The 16,871-nt window shown below is 47.8% G+C and overlaps 1 protein-coding gene across 7 annotated transcripts in view; it reads right to left on the bottom strand.

Moving 5' to 3' along the window:
* Positions 1–16,871, bottom strand: part of Spred (Sprouty-related protein with EVH-1 domain) — a 213,667-nt gene that overhangs the window by 93,580 nt on the left and 103,216 nt on the right. The window contains exon 2 of one of the 7 annotated variants that reach the window (XM_070522343.1): positions 6,624–6,806. The exons of the other annotated variants lie outside the window; for them this stretch is intronic. Coding sequence (XP_070378444.1) covers positions 6,624–6,806 — 183 coding nt within the window. The remainder of the gene's footprint in view (positions 1–6,623; positions 6,807–16,871) is intronic. 7 annotated transcript variants of the gene reach the window in all.

Raw genomic sequence — 16,871 nt, 5'->3', positions numbered from 1 at the left:
CCTAGGTTTAAAGCAAGCTCACGGACGTCGTGTGCCGCGGTGTGACGTGCACGCGTTGTTCCAACCCTGCCATTTCTCGGTGCCCTGATTCTCGCGAATTTCGCGAATACGGTTACTGGGAGGCCACGATAGACCTATACATTTAGTAGTCTCGAAAGTACGCTACGTAAGGTGTTGAATTTCGCGAAACATTTGGGCCGCCATATATTATTGCAGGGTATAGACAGTGGCCCCATACTTGTATACCTTGGGCGTGGCTTCACTCGCGATGCTATGGTAGCATGCAGTTTTTCCCTTGTGAACTTCTCGAGGACGTTGCGCATATGCAGAATCCGACAACAGGTGCTTAGCTCATTCCATTATTTCTCAGCCTTGTCTGTTGGTCCCCATTCACGCATTCCCAGCGTAGCCAACCCGATTGAGCCTGGTTTACGTCCCTGCCTCATCCCATGTCAGTTTCTCTCTCTCTCTCTCTCTTTCTCTGTAACAACACTGCCTTTTATCGCTGGATTGTCTATGCGCTTTACTTAATTTGTATTCCTATACCGCGTTCTCTTTCTGTCCCAACATTCCTTCTCCCATGCAGGGTAGCCAACTGGAAGTGTCTCTGGTTAACTTTCCTGCCTTTCCATGATCATTTCTCTGTTTCTTCACTGTTTTTCCTCGGTCACTCCTTCTGTTCTCTGTCTACCCCCTCGTCTTTACCCCAATATGGTGTCTATAGCAGGCCAAAGGCGTGCTCCTTTGTACCACTTCTTCCATGTGTAGTAGCCAACTGGAAGTCGTTCTGATTAACCACTCCGCATTTTTATAACGATTTCTATATACCTATCTCCACCACTATTCCTTCACCTTTTCTCTGTCTCTCTGTCCTTTCTCTGTCTACCTCAGTGCGGAGCAGCCGGCCAGAGACGTGCTCCTCTGGCCCGATCTCTGTGTGTTTATTCTCATTAAACTTCGTTATTTTTAATGATGAACCTACAACCGAAATGTATGCGTTACACTTTCCAATTAACGCTTAAAAGTGCTTAAATTTCTCTCTCGTAACGCGCCTTTATATCATGTACGCAATATTATTTCCGGCTTGTTTATCAAGCATGCACAGCTGTACATTACACAACGTGCATTGCTAACGCTTTCTTCTTCTTCGTTTTTTAAGCGCTGGAGACATGTTCTACCCTCACTTTAATCACTCCAGTTTGTTGGCTTCCGTACCGTCAAATCTTATGCATTGTTTTTTCGCGCTTACTAGCACAACGCTTGAATCTCATAGGACAGCGCCTTATTATCGCTGAAGAGATCGACATATTGACACTCCCGTTGCAAGCTGTTTACTTCGTTACTCTCTTCCAACCTCTATTTAGGTTCCTATATACTCTCGCAGCCTTATTTTACAGCCAACATTGGCCTTATGAACAAGATGTTTGTAAACGTTTATAGCATTGAGTCAATGTCATTGGGTCAACGATTTGTTACTAAAGCTTGTAAATTTATTGTGTTTCTGATATTGCTTTAATGTGCTGCAGTGGTTGCACAGTGTTTGGACGGTCTGGTATTGCACTTCCATGACAGTTGACGTGCAACAGCGCATGCTGAGTAGAAATTCAACGGCTGCACTCGTTGGCCATGTGTGTGACATGTGCTTGAAACGCGTTTTAAACATTTCGGCACAGTACTCTCGGTAGGAAAGCTGACGCAACCCGATCGAAGTCTTAGCCGCAGTGAACAGGCAAGCACTGACATTAATAAATGAATAATTAAAATTACTTCGCACATTGTAGAATACTATAGGTTAGGGGACACGAGCCGCTTGCGTCCCCTAATCGAAAACTTTCTATTGTGTTCCGGGGCCCGATACACCCGAGGGTTACAGATTGATCATCTGTTCCGCGGGGTCGTTGTTCCTGGCGCTTATATTATCGCGCCACTATGCCCGCTCATTTGCCTATTGCTTCCCGAGGTTATTGGCTTTGAGGTGATTCTTATCGCGATATCACTTTTCGGATCGACCTCATTTTCCTACAGCATTAAAACTACAGCCTACAGCATAAGACAGCCTTCACAGGCAGTCTAGACAGTCCTTATAGACCTTTATGGCAATACACGTTTTCTCGGTTAGATTTTAAAGGCTACCCAAGTGAGCATGATTTAGAAGTCTGTAAACCACAACCCGCTAAAAGAAACAGACGTACTAGTTTTTTTTTTCTGTAGCCTGCCCATTATACTCTATGAAGTCGAAATAGAACCTCTATAACAATTCAAAGGGACCTGCAAGATGGCTGTCTATACACTGCTTAAAATCATTTTTTTGATGCCTTAACCTCAAAACGACTCATTGCCGTGTTGCCCATGTAGTTCACGTATTTCATCGCCAGTGAGTTTAGCGTATCTCTAGCCTAGACGCATACAAGAATACCGGATAGCGCAGACACGAGCAGCAGAGCTGGTGGCGACATGTTGGTGTCCGTTTCTCACTAAAGAGCGCAATATATGCAGCACTGTGACAGACGTGTATTGGACCTGTCCGCTTGCGCAAGCGTATCTACCAAAATATCTCCATCACGAACGTATTATAAGAGAGCTTTAGTACTCCGTTATGGCCATCGCTATCGTCTCCACCACCATGCCAGGTGTCCTCCTGCTAGTCAACCGCGTCAGTCAGGAGCATGCACGGTATTTTTAGGGTACTGCCGGCGAACGGTCGGTATGTAGACTTAGTTGTGTACCGGTAACGGTATCGATAGTGCTAAAGGGGTGCTAAAACTCGCTATTTTCTTTTTTTGGGAAGTATAGAGCAGTGGAACACACGCGGGCTTTCCGTGAACAGATTTCGCTGTGCTGATCGCAGCACCAGAAGGCATCGTCATTGGCGCTGCTGGTCTCTGATACGGCTACAAGCATTCCAGTATGTACGTCTGCGATAGCCACGTCTATACACTGCACAAAAATTCTGCATTGCTTTGCTAAAACTCCGCGCTCAGCGCCCACAAGCCTTGACTGCGCAACGCGTATCCTGATTGCGAAAAGCATACGAAACTTTCGTTTCATTATGGATAGCAAAAGGGAAGCACAAAGCTATCGTTTCGTGCATTACTCTTGCTGCACACCTGCTTCCCACTCATACACTCACGCATCTAAGGAAATTTCAAACCAATGCAGGTAGAACATTTTCTTTAAAGCGACCTCAAAACTTCATTCTCGAGCCGTAGGACTCGCAGGCAAGGTCGTCCGTATTCTGCCTCCATTTCTGGTGGTTCAGCTAACCTCCGAGTAATTTCTGGCAGAGATTGAGTTATCTATAACACTGGTTCGACGTGAGCATATGCGTATTACCGTGATACCAATAGTCTTAGGAGCAGCAGTGCTGGCGGAATGATCTCGTCACGTGTTGTTCATCCAAATAGGATATAGGAGCTCACTTCCCCAGGGCAGGGGGGCTAATCCGGTTCAGCCTCACTAAACTCCATGCCTTTCCCTTATCACTTCCCTGTCTCTCATTCTCTAGTAGGAAACAAGGGTATCGTTATATTTTCGTCGCGTCCAAATGTTTCCATGAAAACAAGATTGCGTATAGAACAAAGTTGCACACCAAGGTAAGAGCTGAGCAGATCTTACTTTAGCGCAGTAACGCATAATGTCGCCACCATTGCCGCTGCTGGCGGAAGAATATCCATTGAGACCACATTACTGCAACAGGCAATGCGTACACGCCAAGATGTAATCATCTAGTGCCCCTTCTACAAGATTGCGGAAGCCTGCCGTGTGGGAAGCGGCTAATGTGGAATAGAACAAAAATCCCCCTAGTTAACGCGGTGACTGCTGCTGGTTGTGATTATGATTAAAGTTGCATTTTTTTTTCTGCCAGCCCGAAGCGGCGTTGTAAATAGTGGGATAGCCGGCGTGTATAAAACGAGTTGTCAAAATGATGCCGGTCAATACGCCACCACCAGACTACCTCAGTAAGGCTTCCAAAAGGCTGAAAATGATAGGTTACTTCGGGCTGTCTGAGATAGATAAGAAGAAATATGGCTTTGTGACGTTGGGCAAAAAAAAAAAGAAACAATAGTGTGGAACCTAAACTAACTCAAAGGGACATAATTCCAATCCATAGTCATTTGAACAGCGTACCAAGGCATACAAAGGTGTAGCTATCGTGGATAAAGGGTCTCACAAGCAGCGCGTCCTGTAACGGAAATGACGACATAAAGTGGGACTTTTGGTGTACTATTTCCACGGCACATAATCTACTTTTGTTCGCACAGTATGACACCGTCAGGCGCATAGGCTTTGTTACACAAACCGAGGGGTGAGGGCTAATTGCCACGATGCCAGTTTGTATAGGTTATAGTCTCGCTTGTAACTCGCCTCAAGAATAAATTTGCACGAAGCCAGAGAAAGTCCTCAAATGAGAACCTTTCGATTTGGCTCAACGAGCATGAATATTTCCCGATAGCTTCATATTCACAATGCTAAATGAATGGGAGACCATGTTTCACGAATGCATTTATGTACGTATACACGCAATGCTCTCGCACATGACGTTTCGTATTCGGGGCGGTATCGACACATCTGGCGAGCAATCAATTCAGCATTTTTGCGATGTATAGGTATTGTAGATGGCAAACCTAGTTTCGAGTATTTTCATCTATTTTGGAATTTTCCGTCCGTTCAGTACGAAAGTACCGCTATCGTTCTCTGCAACTGCAGACATCCGCTCCCCCCTTTCTTGCCCTTTCTTACGCAGCGTCTCAATCTTTGCTAGCTTCCGCCTTAGCACTGTTCGTCATTGGGCGAGTTGGTGCGCGTTTCAAGGAGGATACCATCACCATCATCATCATCATGAGCCTATTTTTACGACCAGTGCAGGATGAAGGCCTTTACAGAAATTTTAAATTACCCCTGTCTTGCGCTAGGTGTTTCCAAATTGCGCCTGCGAATTTCCTAATTTCATTGCCCCGCCAAATTTTCGTGCGGCCTCGACTGCGCTTCCCTTCCCTTGGCACCCATTCCGTAACTCTAATGGTCCCACGGTTATCTGCCCTGCGCATTACATTACCTACCCCGCTGCATTTTTTCTCTTGATGTCAATTAGAATATCGGCTATCCCCGTTTGCTCTCGGATCCACACCGCCCTCTTCCTGTCTCTTAACGTCACGCCTAACATTTTCGTTCCATCGCTCTTTGGGCGGTTCTTAACTTGTCTTAACTTAACTTTACCTAACTTAACTTGTTCTCGAGCTCCACTGTTAACTTCCACGTTTTCGAACCATATGCTAGCACTGGCAGAGTGCAGTGGTTGTACACTTGTTTTCAACGACAGTGATAAGGTTCCACTCAGGATCTGCTAATGTCTTCGGTATGTACTCCGACCTAATCTTATCCTGTAAATTTGCTTCTCATGATCAGGGTCCTGTATGAGCAATTGACGTAGATAAACGTACTCGTGCACAGACTCTAGAGGTTGGTTGAAGATCATGAATTCTTGCTCTCTTACCAGGCAATTGAACATTGCATTTGTGTTCTGCATATTAAACGTCAACCCTACTGTTACACTTTTTCGGTTGAGGCCTTCAATCATTTATTCTAATTTATACCAGTGTTGCTGAACAGGAAAGTTTCACCTGCAAACCGTAGTCACATAGGCCTTGCGGGATCAAGGAGTACCGGAGGCATACCTGAATATTTCGGGAAATGTCTACAAAGATTCCACAGCTAACTTGCTTCTCCACAAGAAAAAAAGAAAATTACCTGCCAACAGGGAGTCCAGACAAGGAGACAATCTCTCCAGTGCTATTTACTGCATTCTCAGAATAAATATTCAAGGCTTAGTGAGGATTAGCGGCGAATATCACTATCTTCGGTTTGCATATGACATTGGAACATATAAGCGTGCAGAAAATTAAGAGGGACAAAGAAGAACACGTCATGCTTACGTGTGCTTTTCTATTCCCATGTCTCTCAGTCAATTTCCGTGTTCCCTTCACCCCGTCCAGGTTAGCCAACCAGAAGCTCTTCTGGTTAACGTTTCCGCCTTCTGCCACTTTTTTAAAATCTTCCTTTCCCTGTATACGTCGTAATAACGAAATGCAGATTCTGCAAGTATATGAGTTTTGAAGTCCTCTGTAGTTATTTGATAGATCTCCCGATCAAGTTTCGAGCTTACTTCGTAAGTTCGACACTTGGAATTTATGTCGCTCTCCCCCCCGTATTAATCCGGATTTATGCTAAAGTTTCATACTATGGTACACCTTGCATTTCAAGGCGCACGTAAATGTATTCTGCAACTCAACCACATCCAAAACGCTCATGTGAAGCTCTTCCATAAATGTAATTAAGAAGAGGTCCTTACAAAGTTCAAGTGAGCCAAGTCATATCTGAGACCGATTCGCGCCCAATATGGATTTCGCGCATCTAAACGGTACGTCGACGTGGACCATCGCAGCTACTATCGTTCGAGCTTCCTTCTCAGCACTATATGGCACAGCGTATACGCGCGCTTTTCTCTCGCGTTGGGCTCTTGCGTGCACCGCTATCTGTCGAACTAGTTTCCTTCATTCACATTCGACAACGTGACTCATTTCCACGTCCGGCTGAGCTAGCGGGAAATTGGGAATTTAGCTGACCTGATAACACTGCCGCCTGCAGATAAAGCAAGGCCCACATTGACTGGCCTCGTGGCGTGACGCTTGGTCCCGTGTTGTGAGCCGACCCTTGCGATTGGTTGGTATTCCGGAATGCGCGACCCAAGTGCAGGGGTCGGGAGTTCAGGTTTTGTCCTATGCAGATCTCGCGTCGGTGTCGTCTTTCTGCGAGCAACGGTACGGGAGCTGGTAACAAAGCAAGCGAAAGAAACAGTCGTCCGTTTCCAACATCATACACTGTAATCCACTTGTAATCATCTATCTGTCTAATCGCAATCCTGTGTTGTTGATATTCCTTTCTGCGTATCATCTATTTAGTGAAAAGTAGAGTTTGACGACGCGGTCTTTGCCGGACTTTTTCTGCTTACGTACGTCTGCAGGTCAAGGTGTACAGACATAGTCACACTCCTGGGACAATTTGCTAGTGCTAGTACTAGCGTAGCCGAGCGCGCTAGTCTGCTCACGGAACGCACAATATGCCGGCTATCTCTGCGCCTGAATATCGTGGAGGTATAAATTACACACATATTTAGCTTTATCAAAATCGCTGGTGTGGAACTTAACAGCTTGTTTCAACTTAGCGAAGCTTCCAATTTAAGCAGCTAGGCCTCATTGGACGGCGACTTGGTTTTAAACGGCGTTTCATAGCAGAGGCTCTGATAAAACGCGGGCTGCTACAATCACGCGAAGCCAACAGGCAAGGAAGCCAATGACGTCTATCGTTGAAAGGATGTTCCGCATCCGCCGCCATGGCCTGTATGGCACTGGCCAACATTCCCAGTGCTAGATATATCCGCCATGCACTGATATCCCCCCCCCCCAAAAAAAAAAAAATGAAGAGAGAAAGCGGATGGAGAGACAGCCTTCGCCGTATAGCTCAGTGGTCGAGCATCACACGTATATTGCAGACAGTGGCGTAGCTAGGTCGTCTGGCACCCGGGGCCCATGGGTCTTCTGTCCCCCCCCCCCCCCCGGCTGTAGTCGAGGAAGGCGAGGATATCAACTTCCGGGTGTCTTCAGACGTATATTACACCCCCCCCCCCCCCCCCACTGGCCCCTTGCACCCAGGGCCCACGGACCCCCGGCCCCCCGGACCCCCGGCCCCCCCTGTTGCTACGCCACTGATTGCAGAGCACGTGGTCGCTCGGTTCCCGCCGGCGCCAAGTCGTCCTTCCGGAGGGAAGGACAACGGCTCGTCCTCGAGTTCCTCGGAGATGCTGAACACTGGTCCACTACATGCGCCTTCACTGTTGGAATTCTACAGCACAGACGTGGCTAAAATGAAGTCATCCGGCATCACTTGTGCGTAAGCCGCTGCTGTACTGCATAGCGTGTGTTCTGTTCGTCCCCGTTGTGCAGAGGACTCTGTCTGGGATGATTCTGTCTCGGCTACTTCGTTCCTGCTTGTGCGGTTCCTCTGCCTCCCGGGATGTGGAATCGCATTAGTGAATTCAGCTGCCGCGTTCTGTAAAGGCGGTGCCGAAGCGCAGAACTCGAGGAAAGTGTAGATCCGGATCCATCCATGCAGCCAGCGTCGCCCCCCCTCCCCCTCCTCCACTACCATATACAAGTCCTTTCGTCAATCAGCGTGATTTGCGACGCATGATTAACAGCGAAGGGTCAATGAGGATTAGCCACGTGCGTTAGGAGTGCATGTCACATGACCAGCGAAGGCTTGCGTGACAGACAGCGTAGTTTTCTGAAAGCTCGCTGGTGCAACCACTCTTGTGACGCAAATGAAACCAGCGAAGAGCAAGGAGCTCGTACTTTCAATTTCCTGATATCGGTAATTGCGTCGCGGTGACTGTTCGGCCGTTTGGCAGAAAGAGATTATCTTTCAGTCTAAGCCTTGCGCTACGCGGGTATGCTTGACCATTTAACCACAGCAAACACTTGGTGTTAGATCATCATCATCTTCGTCGTCGTGGTCGTTGTCATTGTCGTCATCATCATCATCAGCCTATTTTTGTCCACAGCAGGAGAAAGGCCTCTCCTGCGCATCTCCAATTAACTCTGCCCTGCGCCAACCGATTCCAACTCGCGCCTTTGAATTTCTTAATTTCATCACTCCACCTAGTCATCTGTCGTCCTCGACTCCGCTTATCTTCTATTGGCACCAATTCTAATGGATAACCGGTTATCTAACCTACGCATTACATGGCCGGCCCAGCTCCATCTGCTTTTAATGTCAATCAGAATATGGGCTATCCACGTTTGCTCTCTGATCCACACCGGTCTCTTCCTGTCTCTTATCGTTATGCCTATCATTCTTCGTTCCATTGCTCTTTGCGCAGTCCTTAACTCGTTCTTGAGCTTCTTTGTCAGTCTCCAAGTTTCTGCCCCATATGTTAGCACCGGTGGAATGCACTGATTACACCTTTCTTTTCAATGATAATGGTAAGCTTCAATCAGGAACTGACCAAGTCTGCCGTGTGTGCTCCGACCCAATTTTATTCTTCTCTAAATTTCCTTCTTGTGATTTGGGTCGCCTGTGAGCAATTGACCTAGGTAAACGTACTCCTTCACAGACCCAAGAGGTTGACTGGCGATCTCGAACTCTTGTTCCCTTGTCAGGCTATTGATGATTATCTTTGTCTTCTGCATATTAATCTTCAGCCCTACTGTTACACTCTCTCTGTTAAGGTCCGCAATACTTTGTTGTAACTCGTGCCCCGGGTTGCTGAACAAGACAATGTCATCTGCAAACCGAAGGTTGCTGAGATATTCGCAGTTGATCCTCACTCCTAAGCCTTCCCTGTTTAATAGCTTGAATACTTAAGCGTGCAGGGAATAGCATTGGAGAGATTGTGTCTCCTTGTCTGACCCCTTTTTTTATAGGTATCTTCCTACTTTTCTTGTGGAGAATTAAAGTAATGAAGGGAAAATGAGACATCACCCATTCGTACCAATTGCTACAGAGGAAACCCATACAGATTCCTCGAAAGAAAAGCCTCGCAGTTGAATGAAAATTCGTCCTGGTCCGGGACTCGAACTCGTGATCACCGCCTTTGCGGGGTAGCCGCTCTACCATCTGAGCTAACCAGGCGGCTAGCGGATGTCAGGGCGAAGTCGAATTTATCGACAACTCGAAGCAAAGGCAAGTGCTTGACGTAATATTCCTGCGGAAACCCGCAAGGTGCAGCGAAGTAATTAATGAACGGAAATTGAGACATCCACCCATTCGTAGCAATTGCTACAAAGGAAACCCATACGGATTCCTCGAAAGAAATTTGCAGCGGCTGTCCCGGAAAGGCGATGGTCCCGGGTTCGAGTCCCGGAGCAGGACGAATGTTTCTTCAACTGCGACGCCTTTCTTTCGAGGAATCCGTATGGGTTTTCTTTGTAGCAACTGCTACGAATGGGTGGATGTCTCATTTTCTTTTCATTAATTACTTCCCTCCACCTTGCGTGTTTCCGCAGAACTATTACGTCAGAATTAAAGTAACTGTACAACCTCTGTAGATATTTTCCAAGGTATTTACGTAAGCGTCCTGCACTCCTTGATTACTTAATGCCTTTGTGGCTGCTGGTATCTCTACTGAATCAAATGCCTTTTCGTAATCTATGATAGCCATATAGAGAGGCTTACTGTACTCTGCGGATTTCTCGATTACCTCATTTATGACATGGATGTGGTACATTGCAGGGTATCCCTTCGTGAAGTCAACCTGTTCCCTTGGTTGACTGAAGTCAAGTGTTGCCCTTATTCTGTTGGAAGTTATCTTGGTGAATATTTCATACAATACTGGAAGTAAGCTAACGGGTCTATAATTTTTATGTCCTTTAACGCCTCCGTTTTTGTGGATTAGTATAATGTTGGCACTCTTCCAGTTCTCTGGGACCTTTGAAGTCGTGAGACATTTCGTATAAAGAACCGCAAGCTTTCTGAGCATGATGTCTCCTCCATCTCTGATTAAATCGACTGCTATTACATCTTCACCTGCCGCTTTTCCCCGCTTCATGTCTTGCAAGACCCTTCTAACTTCATCGCTAATTATAGAAGGAGCCTCTGTAGCCTGTTCATTACTACTTCGAATGGAGGTATCGTGGCTGCTCTGGGTACTGAAGAGGTCAGTATGGAGTACTTGCGCTGATTTTATTATATTTCGAAATTGATAATGATATTACCCTGCTTATCGTTCAGTGCATACATGTTGGCTTGTCGCATGCCAAGTTTTCTTGTCACTGATTTCATGCTGCGTCAATTTTTTACTGCTTGCTCAGTTTTTCTTACGCTATAATTTCGGATATTTCTTGCTTTCTTCTTGTTGATCAGTTTTGACAGTTCCGCGAATTCTGTCTGATTTCTTGAGTTCAACACTTTCAACTTCTGTCGTTTCTTTATGAGGTATTTCACTGCTTGGGAGAGCTTAAGTATACTGGTTGCGTTGATGCCTTACCACCTACTTCAATTGCTACTTATGAAGCCAGTCTAGTTGCGGTTCTGTTCAACACCTCTTATGTAATCTTCATCCCTCTGTTCAGGCTGAATATTTGTTTGCAAGCACCAGCTTAAATGGGTCTGCTTTTACCCTTGACGGGTCTACGTTTGCCTCTTTATTCTTGACCAATTTTACTCTTTCTCTATTCAAATTGAGGCGAATCATCAATTTCACTAGTCTATGTTCACTGCATTTTACCCTGCCTAACACTTCTACATCATGCACTATGCTGGGATTGGCAGAAAGTATGAAATCTATTTCATTTCTTGTTTCACCATTAGATCTTTCGAGGTTCACTTTCTGTTGCTACGCTTCTTGGAGAAAGTGTACATTATTCGCAGCTTATTCCTTTCCGCGAACTCTACCAACATCTCTGCTCTAGTGTTTCTAGAATCGATGTCGTAGTTGCCAATTGCTTGTTAACCAGCCTGCATCACCCCCCCCCCCCCCTTTCTGCACTGAAGTCACTCTTGACTACAGCATGTTGAGTTTGCATTTTCCTCATCACTAATTCAACATCTTCATGAAACTGTTCTATTTCATTACCATCGTGGCTGATAGGCTTGTTTTACCGTTATTATATACCTCCTATTTAGTTTAGTACGAATACAGCTACCACCTCATTAATGCTGTAGAATTCGTCAATGTTGCCCGCTACGTCCTTATGGATTAGAAATCCTACCCCGTATTGCTTCTTCTTTGGTAGTCCTCCATGGCAGAGGACATGACCATTAGTCAGCACTGTATAAGCCTCACCAGTTCTTCTAACCTCACTAAGGCTGATCATATCCCAAACAATGCCCTCAAAGGGGCCTGCCAAGTTAGCTTCACTCGAGAGCGTTCGTGTATTATAGTTGTCAAGGCGAGTTCCCATTGGCGGCCTTCCGGGTCCAGATATTCTTAGAACCCTTTGATGTGTTACAGGTCTGACCGCCGCCTTGGTCAGGTCCTCCGCAGCTGCTGGGGACTGAGGACCATTGGTTCATTGAATGAGTCATCAGGGAGGTAGCGGCAGTATACGGAATGCATTTTCCACAAACATTATACCACTTAGTTCTGAGGACTTCATTTCTAGCAGAAAAAATTATGCTTCCGCAGGCGATTGTCGTCACTAGGCACAAAATCACCTTAAGTCTGGCAACAGTTCAATACACCGTATGTAGTGTAGAGCGTCAATGAGATGCGCGTCCGATGCATTGCAGCTTTACAAGATCACTACACAGCAGTCCACAAGCTTGACCGACACTGTGACAGCGAAATGAATGGAAGTGATAACATGGGTTTCACATTACACAAATTAGGTACCACAGCGGCAGATATGCGCAATGTATAAGCAACACAAAGGTATAGTATGTGTGTGTATTGTACAAGTAAACGCTGAAATTAGGCAAGCATATGCACCAGAACCAAGTGGTTCGAAAAACAGGCTTTGCGCGCTCGTCAGAGACCGACACGAAGGGACAGGACCATTGACCGAGGAATTCCTCTTCGCAGAGGAAGAATAGCTCCCGCGACACCACAGAGAGGAGCTCGGTAAGCGGATGATCTAAAATGAGGGCCTGAAGCGATGGCACGCCAGCCGGGTCGCCGCAGGAGGCCGGCAACGACGAGAAGCCGCCCAAAGCGGCCCTGCGAACTGCAATGAAACAGTTTGAAAAATGAAACAGTTTGTTCTAAGGCCACAATATTGGGTACTCCTTGAGCGGCATCAGATTGTCTAGGAATGTGTTGTTTCTTTCTCTAAATGGGGGCAAGCTTGACCCAAGCTGCTCCATGCTGTTGAGAGTGTTCACCCCACCCGGTACGTCACAGGAAGTTATGGAGACGGCCAAGCAGAAAAGGTACCGTTAGCTCATTCAGTGCCAAATGAGTGACGTGACCGTAGCAGGAGCGACACCCATGTAGGAGGCAGCGGCCGCAATATGGCGACCACTGTCGTGTCAACAATGGGACATAGGCACATCGGCTCCTGGACAGGTCGGCAGCACATAGCCATAAAACGCCACAAGTGCTGCATAGAATGCCGGCAGCGTTAGTGACTGGGTGCCTCGATTGGGATGCACACTGGACAGATCTTACCGTGAATGAGAGTTGCAGGAGTAATACGCGATAACTCGCGCGCAGCATTCATCACCTTGCACTAGGCCTCGCAGGAGCGGACAGAAACAGAAGGGAAAGCGAAGCCACCTTGGGGGAATGCGGCAGTTCAAGTGCCGCACGGCAGGTCGATCTCGTGCCACCTGATACCAGAAGAAAAAAAAACTGGAAGAAACCGCAGTAGTCTCACGGCAGGTAATGTGGTTTCGACTGTCCGTGTCAGAAATGCGATGGACTGGGCGTGATGTTTTCGCTCAAGACGCCGTAAGCCGATGTCCCGCGCGTGTTGTAACATTGCTTTATTTTTGCTCGTTGTGGTCGCCTCCGTCGCAGTCGTCGATAGCGTAGCCAAGTACGCCGGAGCGACCACAATATGGTGCCGAGCAGTGCCGCCGCGCCAGCAGTGGCCGCTTGTTCCGAACCTTCGAGAAACGCGCCGGAGGCCGTGATAACCGACCTTTACGCTGTGACTGGAGATGCGCGGGTAGATGGCCACAGAGGGTCAGCGGCGTTCATTTTTGTGTGAACGAAGCGAGTTCCTGAAAGGACTGCTCGCCGTACGCTCATCGAACCGCCAATGACCGAGAGAACCTTGCCGCTTTGCGCGGAGCCTGGACGAAGCGTTCGTTGAAGACCAAGGGCGGTTTAGGAACAGGCGCCGTATATGTTGGTCACTTGTGGACCGACGGGAGCGATTGGGGAGACGTGGAAGCCACGCTGTTGACAGTCGCTAGGAGGCTTAGCGCTCCCAGATGCTCTCCGCAGTAGACCTGTGAGAGGCCAACTCTGCTGAGGCGGTCGCGTCTACGGCAGCCGCGCGGCGGGCACTCGAAGACATATAACTTTCTAGGAACATTGCCCGAGAGAACTCTGGAGCTAATAGTGCTGCAAGCATGACGGCTCAGCCACCGGTAAAATGATGGACAGTACATGCTTTCGCTCAAGTTTCGTCCTTCTGGCTTCAAGCGGCTTTGTGACTTTGAAGGTGGGCCATTTTTTAGCAAACTGTTGCGTTACTAATGTAAAACTTACCAAGGACTACATGTGCATGTGAGAAAAGACCTATTGTCTTGAATGTTTATAGAACTATACCGTTGCTTCGAAATTAAGACGAAGTGTAATGAATTAAGTCTCAAGAACGTGTCAAGCCACGAGCACGAAGACGAAACAAGTCCATGTGTTACCCATTGCTTTCATGTTAGCTGTACAACTGCGACGCCGGAATTATCTTAAATAAATTTTGCAGGAAACCACGTTTATGAGGACGAGCATTTTCAAGCGAAGCTTGTATACGCTAGCCTGCGCCGGCGATGTAACGTTAAAGAAACAGCTGATCTGAGAGCTGCTCAGGTGCAGGGATTGCTAGAAAAAACAAGCAATAGACTCGTTGAAAGGAGAATCCTGCTGCGCCGCCGCGCTACTGACGTCCCTCTCTCCACCAATAGGAGTCGTGTGTCTAGGTATCGTGAGAGAAACGAGTGTTTCTCGCGTCAGAACACTATCGGAGCTGCGATGGGTCGGCCGCGCGTCGTGCGTTCTGCCGAAGGACAGGCGGCGTTTGATGAACGCCGAGAAAGGTCGAGAAAGGGTTCGTCGTCGACGTGCCGGCCTCGCCGGGAGGGAGCACGAAGCCGTGGCGCTACGACAACGAAGAGGCGCAGATACCGAGCTGAGGAAACGTGAAGCAGGCGGTCGTCGACAACGTAATCTCCGAGTCTACCCCGAAAACAACAATAACGAAAGCCTCAGCAACACTAGCGTCAACTTTCCCGGTGCGACGGCCAGATTCAAACGTGACTTTCTAGACCGGAACTACCGGGCCAGCTGCAATGTGTGTGGTCGGTTGTGGTTTGGTCATGGCGTGGTTCCCGTCAGTGGAATTCGTTCCAGTGAATGACGACCACACGCATTCGACGTTTTAATGGAACATTACCCCAATCGGGACTGTTTGTACCCTACAACAGTAGAGATCCTATAAAGCAGTAGAAAACCTATACATGCATGCGCTGCTTTAACGCTACTGTCGACGTTGCTATCGACGATGGACGTTACAGTGGGTATCCTACATGCAAGGGGACGCTGCTTTAAGACCGGGCATTAAGACCGTGCAAGCGGAAAGTCAGAGAGGCCGGAATAATCTCATAAGCATAATCCCACAAGCAGTGCTCCTGGAGAATGCCTATTGACAAATGCTGACTGATACTAGGCCGACGCGATACCCATTTCGGTCTGGCGATTGTCGGCGACGGCGTTTTTTCGTTCGTATCAGCGCCTCCGTTACACTGTACCGACGCCGACAATCTGCCGACTGTCGGCGGACCGCTCGGCGTCGGTACAGTGTGACATAGGCGCCTCCACGAAGGTAAGAAAACGCACCCAATTACTGCACAACTCGTCGATGGCATCTTGTATCACATGGAGATCATAAAACTCTGGCTACTTGCAAACTCGTGCTATACTCGCGCGCGCACAACAGCATGTGCGCCGCCATGCGTGTGGAACGACGTGAGGGTTCTCGTTAGCGTGGACTTTCTTTACTTCGTGACACGCATAGAATAACGCTCGAGTGTCTAATAATAGAGCAACTACAATTTTAAGCAATAAATATGATGTACTTAATACCAGTAGACTTACGTACAGTCTTCTCATGGAATATATTCCAAGTACCAACATCTCACCGCCAGGTCTCGCCACTTACTGATTCTTCTTGCTTTCTTTGCCAACTCAAAATTATATTTCCTACTTAAATCTCGAACGTTCTGCTGGATTCTATCACTCTAAATCGAGGTCATTTCATTTCAATCAACGTCTCGCAACACATTCTGGCCAGTTGTCAGCCCCTTTAACGTCATTTGCGCAGCCAAACTCACTGAGCGTCGGCTGTAGCCTTTTTGGCTACCTTCTAAGCCGCCAAGCGCGAGGGGCGCACGTACGCCGTCGATATTAGGCAGCTTTAGTTGGGCGTCCACAACCAGCCACGTTGTTAAGAACGGCCCAGCTGAGGTGCAAGTGTTGCCAGCCAGTTGCGACGACGGCGGCGTTAACTTTCAAGGAACGCCACCGTTAAGCTCTAGCCTCGTCGCCGTTGTGACTGAATGAGTTCGACGAAGCAGGCTTTGTGCGCAACACGACACCGCCTACCCGGGTCGGCCGTGAGCGGGGGAGTGTGCCTGCGGGAACGTCTACTGACGCTCCTTCCCATGCGCCGACCAAGACGCAGGACAATGGCTACCCAGGCGCGCTGCGAGGGTCAGCTCCGAGTCCTACGAAGTCGGTGTGACGTCGGTTCCGGACCGGACCGTGAACCTGTGTGTGCGTGTGTGTGTGTGTATGTGTATGTGTGTGTGTGTGTATGTGTGCGTGTGTGTGTTTAAGCCGGCCCGGAGAGAGGCGGTGTGTTTACAGAGACTGGACGAACGTTTCCGTCCCCTTGGAATCAAGGGGGGGGGGGGGGACCGAGTGTTTATAAACCGCTGTTGTGCGGTTGCTCGAGACATTTTCTTAAAGGGGTGGAGACATCAAAATTTTCGTTCATGCGTTTGTTGATTCAAACGTTGCGTCATGCTTCAGGGAGCACGATACACACAGCGGGATTCATATATATCCGATAAATAATTTAATAATAGCATTACTATACCGAGCGATTTCGGTTTCGGTTTCTGGGCTCCGGGGGATGCTATGACGTCACAGA

This window comes from Dermacentor albipictus, chromosome 7 (genome assembly GCF_038994185.2).
Source record: "Dermacentor albipictus isolate Rhodes 1998 colony chromosome 7, USDA_Dalb.pri_finalv2, whole genome shotgun sequence".
Classification (NCBI taxonomy): domain Eukaryota; kingdom Metazoa; phylum Arthropoda; class Arachnida; order Ixodida; family Ixodidae; genus Dermacentor; species Dermacentor albipictus.
This window is presented reverse-complemented; position numbering and strand designations above follow the sequence as displayed.